Raw genomic sequence first — 13808 nt, 5'->3', positions numbered from 1 at the left:
GAAACAGACATCATTTTTTAGGCCGTATTATACTTTAAACTGGCATTCACAGTCATTTCCTGATCTCTAACTATTCATCATTCTCTCCCCATTATGGTTTCCTGATAAACTGACACAAAGGAGAAATAATTATTAAACAAGATAGAGTGGGAGGACAGAACTACTTTCTTCTGAGGACAAAATTGTTTATTCTGTTTTAATTGTTTCTAAAACCATGAAAGATAAAAACCTTTTATTAAGTTCTAAAGCTAGCGACATCCTCCTGATCATTCCTCTCTGCTTGCTAAAACAGTCTGATTAAAAGATCAAGGGCAAAATAATTGCAATTGCTCTCTCATTACATGACTTGAGATACATAACATACCAACTGTATGGGAAAAGGGAACAGAGAGTTGCAGCCCACCAGCAAATCTTCTCCTGCTTTTTTCCAGTAAATCTGTATCAGATTTTGAAAGAGATACATTAAAAAAGGAATTCTACTTTAATAGCAAAAGGAGGCATCCTACAGAAAATACTTAGGGCTAAAGCAGGAAATGATGAAATAATTAATAAATTCCATATGTGAAGAGGCAGTCAAATACTTACTTTTTATCTTGTCAGCCAAAGTGTGGTAGTGGAAGGCTTTTAAACAAGCATTTCTAAAAGCTCCTTATAAAAAACAAAGTCCCACCACAGTTGAACAGCATCCAGGGCAGTTCATAGAATATGCAAGTGTACACAGAAAAAAATTCAGAGGATGCTGTCCTGCCATCTCATCTTATCCCTATTCAGCTCCACACTCCACATGCTTTATTGTTTGGTTGTTTTTTGTTGTTTTTTTTTTCTGGTGGCCTACAAGACCCAGAACCACTATATATCCCTGAAAACAATTTAAGATCACATGAGAAGGACAACAACGAAAAGCAGAAGTTAGTAGGTAACACACAGATGATAAAGAACAGTACGAAGGATTTCACACAATCACAGAATGGCCCGGTTTGGAAGGGACCTCAAGGATCATGAATCTTCAACCCCCTCACCACAGGCAGGGCCATCAACCTCCACATTTAATACTAGACCAAGCTGTACAGGGCCCCATCCAACCTGGCCTTGAACACCTCCAGGGATAGGGCATCCACAGCCTCTCTGGGCAGACCATGCCACCACCTCACCACTTTCACAGTAAAGGAATTCTCCAACATCCAACCCAAATCTTCCCTCCTTCAACTTAAAACCATTTCCCCTTGTCCTGCTATTATCTACCCTTTCAAGAAGTTGAAGAGTTGAAGGACTATATCATACATCTACATTTAAAACAATAAGCCAGGCTACAAACACTCAGAGCAGGAACACACAGTACTGATAAAGATTAGAGAGGGAAAGCCGCATGTCTTATTACAGAAAATGAATAAATGTAGGCCTTACCAGAAACCCCAGGACAGAGTCTTGTTACACTTTCAGCATTATAATAACATTCACATTTTGGCTAAAATGTTTATATGGCATTTACTGCAACTTTTTCGCTGTCCTCTACATCTAAAAAATTTCTGTGAGTGTTATGTGGCGGTTTAACACCAATGGGAAGCTAAACATCACAGTCACTCTCTCACTCCTCCTCTTCAAGACAATGAGGGAAGAAAACATACTTTCCTTTATCCGTACGTAAAAGTTCCTGAGGATGTAGTACTGCTCTCTGCCATTCTAGTTAATTCACTGTCATGTTTATTATAGCAATGCCGTCAGGTTAATGAAGGGATAAATATCCTCAGTGTAAAGCACTGTACAATACTGTCTCCACTTTCCTAGTTTCATTTGACATAATCTGTGTTATGTAGGGTAAAAAACATATTCATGTTATTCACTGCAAGATGCCTCCTGAAGATGTCAAAATGAAGTAATAGAACTGTTAAAATGAATTCACACCTGTTTTCTTTTCATTTTCAACTTCATGCCAGTCAACCTAGAAGACGAACTACCAACAAAACCAAAACCAAAGATGTACTGCAAAAGATAACTTGTAACTTCCAGTGTTACATGCAAGTGTAATTGTACAACTATATGAGTCCAAAGCTCAATGATGAATTATCCATTACATGCTCTGAAATTAAGGTGTAACACAAAGTCATAAAGGTACTTAAAGATCACAGCCATCGTTTATCTTGAGAAAAGGTACTAAACATAGGAGCTCAATGTGACTGTGAACCGTTTAACATCACATAACACCACATTTCAAAAACTAAGAAAAAAGAATGGGTCAAGATCCAAATAAACATATCAGGGAACTGCACAGACACAAATCAGAATCTGATCAGTTCTGTTTTTTCCATTTAATGTTCAATTCCTTAGGGCAGTAAATAGAGTGGAGGAGATGGAGTAGCTGAAGAGCTTTGACCTCTGTTGCCTTTTTAATTATCCATGGCTGATTTCTTAAGAGTAGAGAATTCACAATAATTAAAAATGTTATCAAGCTGAAGAAAAATTAAGAGAAACAGGAAAAAAAAGTCATTTAACAAAGTGATATTTTATACACACTACTCTTTGCATAGCTAAGGATTATTTACTAAATTGCAACAGTATTGATTTCACTATTTCAATTCATTGTAACTCAGCATTTTTAACGAGACAAAGAACTCTGAAAATTAAATTGCAAATCTTAGCTAGTATTTCAATTCAATATAGAAAGCAGTACCAAAAATGAATGCAAAATGCAACACTTTAATGCACACAGAGACAACGGGAAAGGAAAGCACCCCAACCAGACAGAACTGGTGTCAGCATGCCCTGCGATTTCACAAGGCAACAAGGGAAGACAGCAGATAACATCTTGTTGCTTTTCATGCCATCTTTTAGATTTCATTTAAGTAGAAATGTATAGAAGCTTATGAATCTTTCTTCTTAAGTGAAAGTCACTTGAGCACTCCCTTTAAGCTGCTAAAGAAGGCTGATGCACACAACATCCACGAAAAAGTCCCCTCACCCAAGGGAAACCCCAGTACTAATGCAGCTAGGCAGTGATTGATGAATCTGACCTTTCCCATTTCATTTGCATGTATGGCAACCAGACCTCCAAAGATTACCTTTGGTCTCTTTGTTTCCTTGTGTGCTAGCAACTGCCCCAGGGCAAGTTCTTTGGCAGCGGGCTACATAGGATATATTTCCTGGCTGAACTGCCCAATGCCCTCCCTTGCTGACAGCTACAAAGTGGAGAAGACTTAAATATGTTCCACAGAAAGCTATACTACCTGGGGTAAAAAGTGGGAATGGAAAGAAATTGCTTTAAGTATTCCATTCAGCACGAATTCCCAAAACTGCCTACAATTCCAGTAAGCATTCAGTAGGAAATGACAGCACATTAACACATGACATAACATCCACAGCCCCTCCTAGCTTTCAGGGAGAGGCAATTCGGCTAATAAGCTTTGTCTTTCCTATCTACCAGAGGAAAAAAACAGCAGGTTACCACAATTAAGCTGATGAACAACAGATAAATTACTATCTTGGCTGAGCCAGAGAACATGAAGACCACCAGAAGCACAATATAATCAGAAACTAGGTATGCTTAATTAAGTCTTCTTGGATAGACTTCTCAGATCTATACACTCTATATTCCCTCTTTTCTATTTTCCCTTCAGGAAACGTTTTGAAATCCACACTAAGGAAACCTCCACTGGTCTCTATGACCGTTTGGTAGGAATTTGCTCAGGTCCCACTTGAAAGATCATGCCTTTATTTTTTGGTTCACATCTTTAAAACAGATAATAGAGCACTGTCTAGGTTATAAAGTCAATCTAGAAGAAATATTTACCTTAAAGTAATTCATGAGGGAACATGAAGTGTTATTTATTCTTTCAGCTAAAATCTATGACTTAATAGAAGCTGCCTGTGGCTCATATTAGTATTATCCAGGCTCATGCTACGCATTAGACATGGCCCATGAAACACTCCAACCTCAAGGCCAAGTAATTTCTAATATCAAATGTTCACGCAAAGACAGTTCAAGGTTGTGAATAATACTTGCCTCCAACCTCAATTTCCATTTTCACTTTGTCAAACATTATTAAAGATAGAATTAATGTCACGGTTCAAAAACTACTGCTTACCTAAGAATAATTTCCTTTCTCTCCACAGTAGTCTATTTATTATTAACACTCCAGAATGGAGTACAAAGGTATTATTATTTATCTGGTCAAGAAATGTATGCCTTAAAAATGCTTACTACCTAGAACGCAGGCAAATTTATTTTAAGTTTTGCAAAGAAAATAGAGAATCACAGAATCATAGGTGTTGGAAGATACCTCTGGAGATCATCAAGTCCAAACCCGCTGCCAAAGCAGGTTCCCTACACCAGGTCACACAGGTAGGTGTCCAGGCGGGTCTTGAATATCTCCAGAGAAGGAGACTCCACAACCCCCCTGGGCAGCCTGTTCCAGTGCTCCATCACCCTCACCGTAAAGAAGTTCTTGCACACATTCGTGCAGAACTTCCTATGCTCCAGTTTCTGGCAGTTTCTCCTTCTCCTGTCTCCAATACTAAATGCAAAAATGCATATGGATGAAACTCTGCTTACCAAGACCTTAATAAATAAGATAAATAATAACTTTGGATATAAACACGTGTAGAAATATTTAATACTTTTTTCAATTAGATTGGGCTTGCAAAAAAAGGCAGAGAAGACTTCAGAAGTGTCCAGCATAACCCACTAGCTGCTCCTGTTAATGTTGACAACAGCATAGAATGCCGTATTTCTGGAAATTCTTTACTGAGTGGTACAAGAATAGTTATGGACAAGCTTCTCCATTCTAATCTGCTTACTGGATTAGAAGAACAGGTAGAATTCAAAGAATACTTTACATTTGTAATAGAAAAGCTGAAGAAATGGACATACCAAACAAAGCCGAATATGACAAAGGCTGCAACTCTACTATTGAAAAAAAAAAAATGTACCTGAGAAAATTCTAGGCATTGCAGCCAGCTGGAATGGGACAGACCTCACTTAGTCCTGACACCTCAGGCTCAGTCCATCAAGCACAGTCATACTAAAATCCTCCACTTTCAGATCTGAATTGTCACTTCCCATAAGGGCAGCCTGTTGCTAATGCAATTAGGTGATTAATGTTGAATGTCTACCACTGAATCAGAACTGATAAATACATTGGTCTAAAATATATATATATATTTTAATATATATATATAATGTCTAAATATATATATATAATATATATAAATATATATATATTATATATATAAATATATATATATATATATAAATATATATATATATAATATATATATATATTTATATATATGGGAAAAAAAAAAGAATTAAAAAGGAGAAGAAAACACACCAAAAAAATGCAATATTCAAATTATTTTTTTTAATTATTATTTGTACCAAACAATGGTATGAATAGATATAGGAGACAGGCTGAAAATCAGCACATGGGACGCAGTGCAGAGCCAGCTCTTTACGGCAAAGAAGTGTACGGATTTTGATATATTGGCTAAACACAGTCCTATGAGCAGCAAAAATACACAGTTATGCTTTCCATTGTGACAAAGGAACTTGAGAGCAGGTTTCAAGATTGCCAAAAAATCATCATTTCTTTTTATTTATTTGAGATTCCATTTTTAGTTGTAAATGCATTACCTGTAAATTTTCAGATGGAATGTATACAGTTGCAATCAAAAATCTGATCGTGTCTCTTTATCAGATTTCCATAAGCCCTCTCTTACCAAAGAGAAAAATCCTTCATTCCAAAGTCACGTCTTATTTGTGTCATCACTTTTGGCAGTATGTACATTTGTGAACAAATATTCTCAAGGATGAAGCAGAGTTTCATCAGAAATCTCTAATAAACACCTTAAGAGCTCATTAACTGCAACCACCGCCATCAAACTCAAGCAGTGTGTTATGTTACTTTCACTAAAACAAGATCAAATATCCCACCAGCTTTCTGTTTTTACTGCTCACTTCTTGTATGTTTTAATTAATTAAATAAATAAATAAATAAAAATAAAATATGTTTTGATATTTCATATACATTATTATATATTTATAGTAAGAGCTGTTCCAAATGCAGTGCCTCCTGTTTCATTATGTTGGCCCATGACATCAGAGGCAGATGTTGGTGGTATGACAGTATAGGTTCAATCTTCCTGCCAATATTCCAATGTGACAATGCAAGACAATTTCTCTTCACTGTGGGTGGCCCAGGCAAGTTCATTCAGTTGGACACCCAGCAGACTCATATATTCAGCAAAGTACAACTCAATATGATAGCTTTGACTTATATCACTGAGCCAGTACAGGCATACAGTTGCAGAACAGTTTTCCCAGCTATAACCTTCAGTCAGAGACAGATACTCCCCTATTAGACAATCTTAGCCAGCTATTTATGTCTAACTAGACAGCTTTCCACACAAAGTACTGCTGAGATTAGGGTCCTGGTGGACAAGTTGAACACTAGCCAACATTAGCTCTTGCAAACATAGATTTCCTGAACTGCAGTACCAGCTGGCCAGGGCACTGGTAGAAGCTCAAAACTGATAAGGCAGATTCCCTGGTATAAACAAGATGTGAACATCCTGGGGAGATCCTTGCAAAAAGCCATAATAATGATGAAGGAACTGGAGCAGGTCATACAAGGTGAAGCAGGGACTCTTCGGTCTTGAGAAGGCTCAGGGGGTTTATATATCAGTTTATATAGATACCTGACTGAGGGAGTAGAGAAGATGGAGCCAAGATGTTCTTAGTAGTGCTTAGTAAAAGGACCAGGAGGCAATAGGCACAAACCAAAATACAGAAAAGAAAGTTTAAGCCTAAGAAAAGGCTTTTTTTTTCTATGCAGGTGGTCAAACATAGGAGTGGGTTGCCCAGATTTGTTCTGGACTTCTCATCCTTCCAGATATTCAATATCTGACTGGACATGATCCTAGGCAAGCTGCTGTGGCTGGCCCTGCTCTAAGTAGAAGGTTGGAATAAACAATTTCCTAAAGTGATTCTATGACAATTATTACCAAGTACACAGTCTTTCAAAAACATTTTTCCCTTAATTTTACCTGTAGCAATGAAATATCATATAATATACTAAGAAATGCTGATCTTCTTTAATGACCTATTAAGAATATATATACAAATTTTAAATTGATGCAAATAGATTAGAAAACTATGTCAGACTACGAATTGTTTATGCACTACTGCTTTAAAAAGCAATAAGAAATGAAATGGGACAAAGTTGCTTTAATATCCTGCACTAAAACTAAAGGCTGCAGTCCCAGGAACAGAAGCACAAGAACAAAGTTCTTCTCTACAGAGGATGAATGTCGTATCTATCACTACACTGGGTACATACAGCTTCAAAAAGTCAAAGCTGATTAGACAAATATTAAGTTGGCCTCATTTTGGTCATGCCCGCAAACACTTCTTCATGAATACTGAGTGTAATTGAGTGAATATTTGCTTTTAAGAAGGAAGTTCTGATAAGATTGTCTGCCAACACAACCCTTAACAGAAAGTGACAAGGATAAAAGAAAAATTATCTGAGTATCCCATTTGGGACTGAGTGCTTATCAGAGATATAAGCTCCTGACTACAGGGAAGAGACAGAGGAGACTTGTCATGGCATATATTCATAATGTACTCTTATTAAAAACATTAAAATGCCTTGCTATGTATCTTCTAAAAATCCTAAGCATGAAAACAACATCAAAAAATAAACATATACAATACAGCTTTCACTGATATGATTAACAATATAGTGCTTTCACACAGCAATTTCAAACTGTATGGTGCTACGCTCTGTTTCCTTTTCAAGCACACAATGCACTGGACTGTTTTACTTACTAGCAGCAGCAGCAGGACAATATCAGGATTATCACATGCACAGGCTACATGCATTGATGTCCAAAAATCCTCATCTTGATGATTTACGTTCACTCCTCTGTCAATCAGAATTTCTGCAGCAAATGCGTTATCGTAGCGAGCACACTAGAAGAAAGAGAAGATTAGGGATAGCATTATACTCCACTCCGTGTACAATTGAATCTATTGCATATTTTTTTCTCCTATTTAAATTTAGCAGATGATACGTTTGTAGACAACAGCTGATGAATCTATAGAAATAGTTCTGCAGAGACACCAACTTGCATATGTATGACTCATGGAATCCCTTATTCGCTGTGAAAAAGCACTAAATAAAATCTGCTGAAAGCTGAAGTGATAATGAGCTTTCTATTCATTCAATACTGTCCTTGCAAATTAGTGCACAGGAACTGAATGAACACATCATGAGTAGTAGGCTGCAAGTATATGCACACTCACACACACACATCCACAAATACACTAACTCCTGCCTTTTATGCAGTTTGTAGCAGTAGTACACACCTCTCTATACTTCAGTGCACTACCCTTAGCAATTCCTGTTCAAGTCTCTCTGACAAACACATATGCTGCACACCACAGGCATGTTTGGGGTAGTGTGGGTGTATGCATGTATGTAAGCATGTGTATTTGCACACTTCATTTCATTTTGAGGACAGAGATAATTTTTTGCAAAGAAGATTAAATTAGCATGGGTACTGTTTTCAGTCTATTCTTTTGGCCACATCTCTGACCACATGTGCTTATGGATGACACTTAAGGATAATTAGAGCACCTAAGGTAACATCCTGACTCTGGCCTTGCATATGAGCTCAGTAACTAGAGAAGGAATCATTTTTCTCTGCTACAGAGGCTACAAGGACCTAAGTTTCTATATTAGGTAGTTGGATGCTTTGAATACCATCCTTAATATCTATGTCTCATCCAATATTTACAGCTGTGTAACACTTTCTTGCCCAGGAAATCACACATATACAGTAAGTGCACAAATACAGAGAAATTTGCGAAAAATTTCACAGAATTTTAGAATCAGCAAGGTTGGAAAAGACCTCTAAGATTATCCAGTCAAACCATCCACCTATCACCAATATTTCCCACTAAACAATATCCCTCAGCATAACATCTAAATGTTTCTTGAACACCTACAGGGACAGTGACTCTACCGTCTCCCTGGGCAGCCTGTGCCAGATTCTGACCACTCTCTTGGAGAAGTGTTTGCTAACAACCAACCTGAATCTCCTCTGCCATTCCCTCTAATCTTAATCACTACTTACATGGGAGAAGAGTCCAACCCCCAGCTCACCACAACCTCCCTTCAGGTAGTTGTAGAATGACAAGATCTCCCCTGAGCCTTCTCTTCTCCAGACTAAGAAGTCCCAGCTCCCTCAGCCTCTCTTTATAACCCTTGTGCTCCAGACCCCTCACCAGCTTCGTTGACCTTCTCTGAACACATTCCAGGGCCTCAATGTCTTTCTTGTAGTGAAGGGCCCAAAACTGAAGAGGGTACTAGAGATATAGTCTCATCCGTACAGAGTACAGAAAGATGATCACTTCCCTCCTCCTTGGGAAGGAGTGGCAACACTAATTCTAATACAAGCCAGGATGCCACTGGTCTTCTTGTCCACCTGAGCACACTGCTGTTTGAGTATGAGCACACTCATGTTTGAGTATCAACCAATACTTCCATGTCCATTTCCTCTACACAGTCTTCCAGCCACTCTGCCCCAAGCCTGTAACACTGACTGGGGTTGTTGTGACTAAAGTGCAGAACCTGGCACTTGCACTTGTTGAACTTCATCCCGCTGGCCTCAGCCCAGCAATTCAGTCTGTTCAGATCCCTCTGAAGGGCCATTACTCCCAGGCAGATCAATACTTTCTCCCAGCTTGGTGTCACCTGCAAACATACTGAGGGTGCACTCAGTGCTCTCATGCAGGTCATCAATAAAGACAATGAACAGGACAGACCCCAATACTGACTTTGGGGAACATCATTTGTGACTGGTCGCTCACCAACTGGATTTAATGGATTTAAGTCCATTCACCACCACTGTCTGGTCCTGGCCATCCAGACAGTTCTTTAACCAGCAAAGTGTCTATCTGTCCAAGCCACGGATTGCCAGCTTTTCCAGGAGAATACTGTGGCACAATGTCAAAGACTTCACTGAAGTCAATTTAGACTAAGTCAACAGCTTTCCCCTCATCCACCATGTGGTTCACCTGACATTAGAAGAAGATCAAGATGGTAATTTGCAATTGAGTATGAAATAATTATTCTGTCACATCTAATATCACATGTAGAACCACACCATGGCATCCAGTTTGCTCATCTGCATTAATATGACATGGAAGCTAGGATGCTGGAGGAAAAGGGGAAGAAGGAAAAGTGCCCAGATGAATTCCATTGTGCAGTCAAGACATAGCTGAGGTAACTAGATGACTGTAGGAATTGTATATAATACTGGGTTCATAAATACAGATACAGATGAAAATTAAACTCTTGGAGGTTAAAAAGCAGTAATTCATGAAACGATTTTCAAATATACTAACAAATTGTTCAACAGAAATTAAATTCTGATGTACTATATCTCCTTTAGTACCTAGATTTATCTAGAGAACTCCGTGACAGCAATGTAACTGACAGCTCCAGAAGCTGATAGTTTCATTGCAACAGTAGCATCCATAATATCACTAGTACAACTTACATTGAGTTGTTAATGTTCAAGTTTTAACATCACAGAGATAAGAAATTTTATAATACAGATCAACATAATCTCATACCAACCACATTTTCAAGGTACTGTCGAGCAAAACAATTTCTAAAGGGCTTCCAAAAACTAAAATGAAACATTCTGCAAGCAGACTTTTAAGTAGATCTTTTATGTCTTTGTCTTATTTCTGAAGTCACATTTATTTCAGCAGCATTGTGAAATAAAAGTAGAATTCAAATATCTTAAAATAGTTTCACATTGAACAGAAAGCACATCTACAATTGAAGCATCACAGAGGACAGAAAGGATGATCAGACAAGAATTTATGGTAAGCTTTGCCAATAGCATCAGTCTCTACAGTCTTTGCTGTATGGTAGTCTTTCTCCTATGTGCCCTTACATCTTGCTTCTCTTTTGGTCATTGTATATGTTTTCCTTCTATCATCTTCTTAATCATAGAATCATAGAATTACCCAGGTTGGAAAAGACCTCGAAGATCTTCAAGTCCAACCACAGCTTAACCATAGTACCCTAACTTTAACAACCTTCTGCTAAATCATATCTCTGAGCAATGGCAATGTAAATAATGATAAACTAGATGCAGACTGTGTTAGATATCTATGAGTAAAAAATTAGTGCAAGAAAATATGCACAAAAACAGAAAGAAAATTTTATATCATGACACTCTTCATATAGCACTCTTCATATAGCACTCTTCATATAGGAACAATGAATATTTGAACCACACAATTCTATCTTCAAAATCAAACAGTTTTTCCTTTTGTTCTTATTGTGCAGAAAATTTATAAATAAAACATTTCATTTTACTTAGTTAGTTACCATTCCTATAATATGATCCACCCTTTGATAAGCAATTTGACCATTTATTTCACATGCATAACTGGATGCCTTCATAATGACCATGGAGGATGGTGTAGATAAAAAAAGTATTGCTAAGAAATTCTTGCTAATATTCCCAATCTGCTACTCAGTATCCCACTGTATTTATCCACAGTCACTAACACTAATATTCAATCACTCTTACCAGATGGAGCAAAGAACCTCCTGAGGAAACAAGCATATGAGGGTCAGCACCATCCTTCAGCAGCCGCAGCACTGAAATATCAAAGTAAAGAGGAACAAGAGTTAATGCAGCAATACAGCCAATTCTGAGCTGCTAATTGCCTGATTCTTCCCCATCTTCATTAACAGATTTAATAATATATGCAAACTGCTGAGATAACATTTGCAAAACTATCATGTCAGCATCTCCCATCTCATCTATTTTAATGGCTAGGCCTGGAAGCAAAGAAGCTTTAATAACGATGTTAAATATGAACAGTATCAAGGACTTCTCAAAAGGACAGATGATGAGCATGTTAGCTCTGTACATAGGAGAGGGGAGGAAAGAGACTCTTACTCAAGGTCACAATCACCTTAGGAGCAAAACTGCAGTCTATCAGTTTTATTTGATTTTGAAGAGTTCCCATAAGACCTGTTGGCTTTTTCAGTAAATAATTCAAAACAGCATTCATAAGTTGTATCATTCAACACTAATCACCAAACCATAACTAAATCATCTGATCTGCACTCAATTTAACCTTTACAGTACATTGTCAGATTACTTATGCAGGATAATTCTTAAAATGATATTCACAGCTCAGCCTCAGTCCCAGTTACATCTATCAGTCTGTCTCCCTTTTGAAATGAACACAGGCTTACAAATGCAAGCAGAAAAACAACCCTGCTTATCAGTGCCCACTCAAGAGTGAAAATTCAGCACTTTTTCCTAATGCCTTTATAGTCTTTTCACTTGGAATTTAAGCACTGAATAACTCATGGCACCAGTGCTCATTCCCAGAGCAGAACAGAGTAGTTACACTGTCAGATACCCTGAGGGGAAATAAACCCAGCACTGCAGTCCTTTCTTCACTGAACTGGTAAGAAAAAACCTTTTAAAAAGCCTCCAGCCAGGAAAGTAACTTCCAATAATGTACCATCAATTGGAACACAGCTCATTTTGTCCCCATCATCTGGAAATTCTGGGTTTTATTCCTATTTAAGATGGAGTTGTACAAAGGCCCACAAAGCATTCTAAAGTTCTTGATACCCCAAACCTCTGAGACACTGCAATTTCTGTCCTACAGGAGAGCCATAAATTTGTCTCACGACTGTTCCAGCTCCTAAGAATCTGTCAAGAAAAACAACACAGAATGGCTCAGGTTGGAAGGGCATTTAAAGTTGATCTAGACACAATCTCTGCCGTGGGCAAGGTTGCCAACAAAGCATTTGGCTGCATTTGGCTTGCTGAACCTCATAGGGTCCTCATGTGCTCACTTTCTGAGTTCGTCCAAGACTCTCTGAACGAACTCTAATTGTGTCAGCTACACCACTCAGCTTCCCGGTGTCCATGTTATTTGTTGATAATGATGTTGAAGAGCATCAGTCCCAGGACAGACTCCTGGGAGACACAATTCATCACTGCCTCCAGTTGGACACAGACCTGTTGACAACAACTCTCTAGCTACAACTATCCAAGCAATTTTTTATCCACCAAATAGTCCAGCCTTCAAAACTCATCTCTCTCCAATTTAGAGATAAGGATGTAGTGGGGAACCATGTCAAAGACCTTGAAATAATGTGCATAATGTGCACCATCTCCTCCTTACCCACGCATTTTATGCATTTTCTCTATCTTGAGAGTATCTTTTAATTCCATTTTCACTGTACTAAATGTACTTACTGCATTTAAACATTCAGTTGACCTGTTTGAAAGGAATCAGCTTTCTTCTCATACACTGTAGATTTTCACAAGTACTGTCTTTGGAAAATGCTAAGTTATTTCTTATCGTGTGTCCTAGACATATGCTGCCCAAGAAAGAAAATCTGACTAAAAGGTTGCAAGCCTGTAAAATTCATGGGACTAGAGAAGGTTTGGCATTATCATTACTACCTGCTCCACACACAGTAAGCACAGTGGTGTATAGTGAGCAAATATTTACAGTGGTTATGCAAATCCACTAAATTTTCTGCTCATGTTTAAACTTTGAAAATCAAACATCAATCCAAACCACTGTATAAATTCACAATTTATGAGTAGCTCCACGTGCCCATTTCAGCTCACCCAAGGTTTTGGTTTGGTTCATTTATATAACCCTGAAAGACTAGATGTTCTGGCAAATGCCACTTTGAAAGCTAACTACAATAAGAAGCTCCCGTAGTCTCTAGTATATCCATTAAAAG

The 13808-nt window shown here is 37.9% G+C and overlaps 1 protein-coding gene across 2 annotated transcripts in view; it reads right to left on the bottom strand.

Annotated features, from left to right (window-relative positions):
* Positions 1-13808, bottom strand: part of MYO16 (myosin XVI) — a 334545-nt gene that overhangs the window by 208113 nt on the left and 112624 nt on the right. For both annotated transcript variants that reach the window (XM_072342368.1, XM_072342360.1), the window contains exons 3-4: positions 11611-11681; positions 7823-7966 (exon numbers count right to left, since the gene is read on the bottom strand). In XM_072342368.1, the coding sequence (XP_072198469.1) occupies positions 7823-7966; positions 11611-11681 (215 nt within the window). The remainder of the gene's footprint in view (positions 1-7822; positions 7967-11610; positions 11682-13808) is intronic.

This window comes from Excalfactoria chinensis, chromosome 1, assembly GCF_039878825.1.
Source record: "Excalfactoria chinensis isolate bCotChi1 chromosome 1, bCotChi1.hap2, whole genome shotgun sequence".
In the NCBI taxonomy this organism is placed as follows: Eukaryota; Metazoa; Chordata; class Aves; order Galliformes; family Phasianidae; genus Excalfactoria; species Excalfactoria chinensis.
Note: the sequence above shows the minus strand (reverse complement) of the source record. Positions and strands in the feature narration are given on the sequence as shown.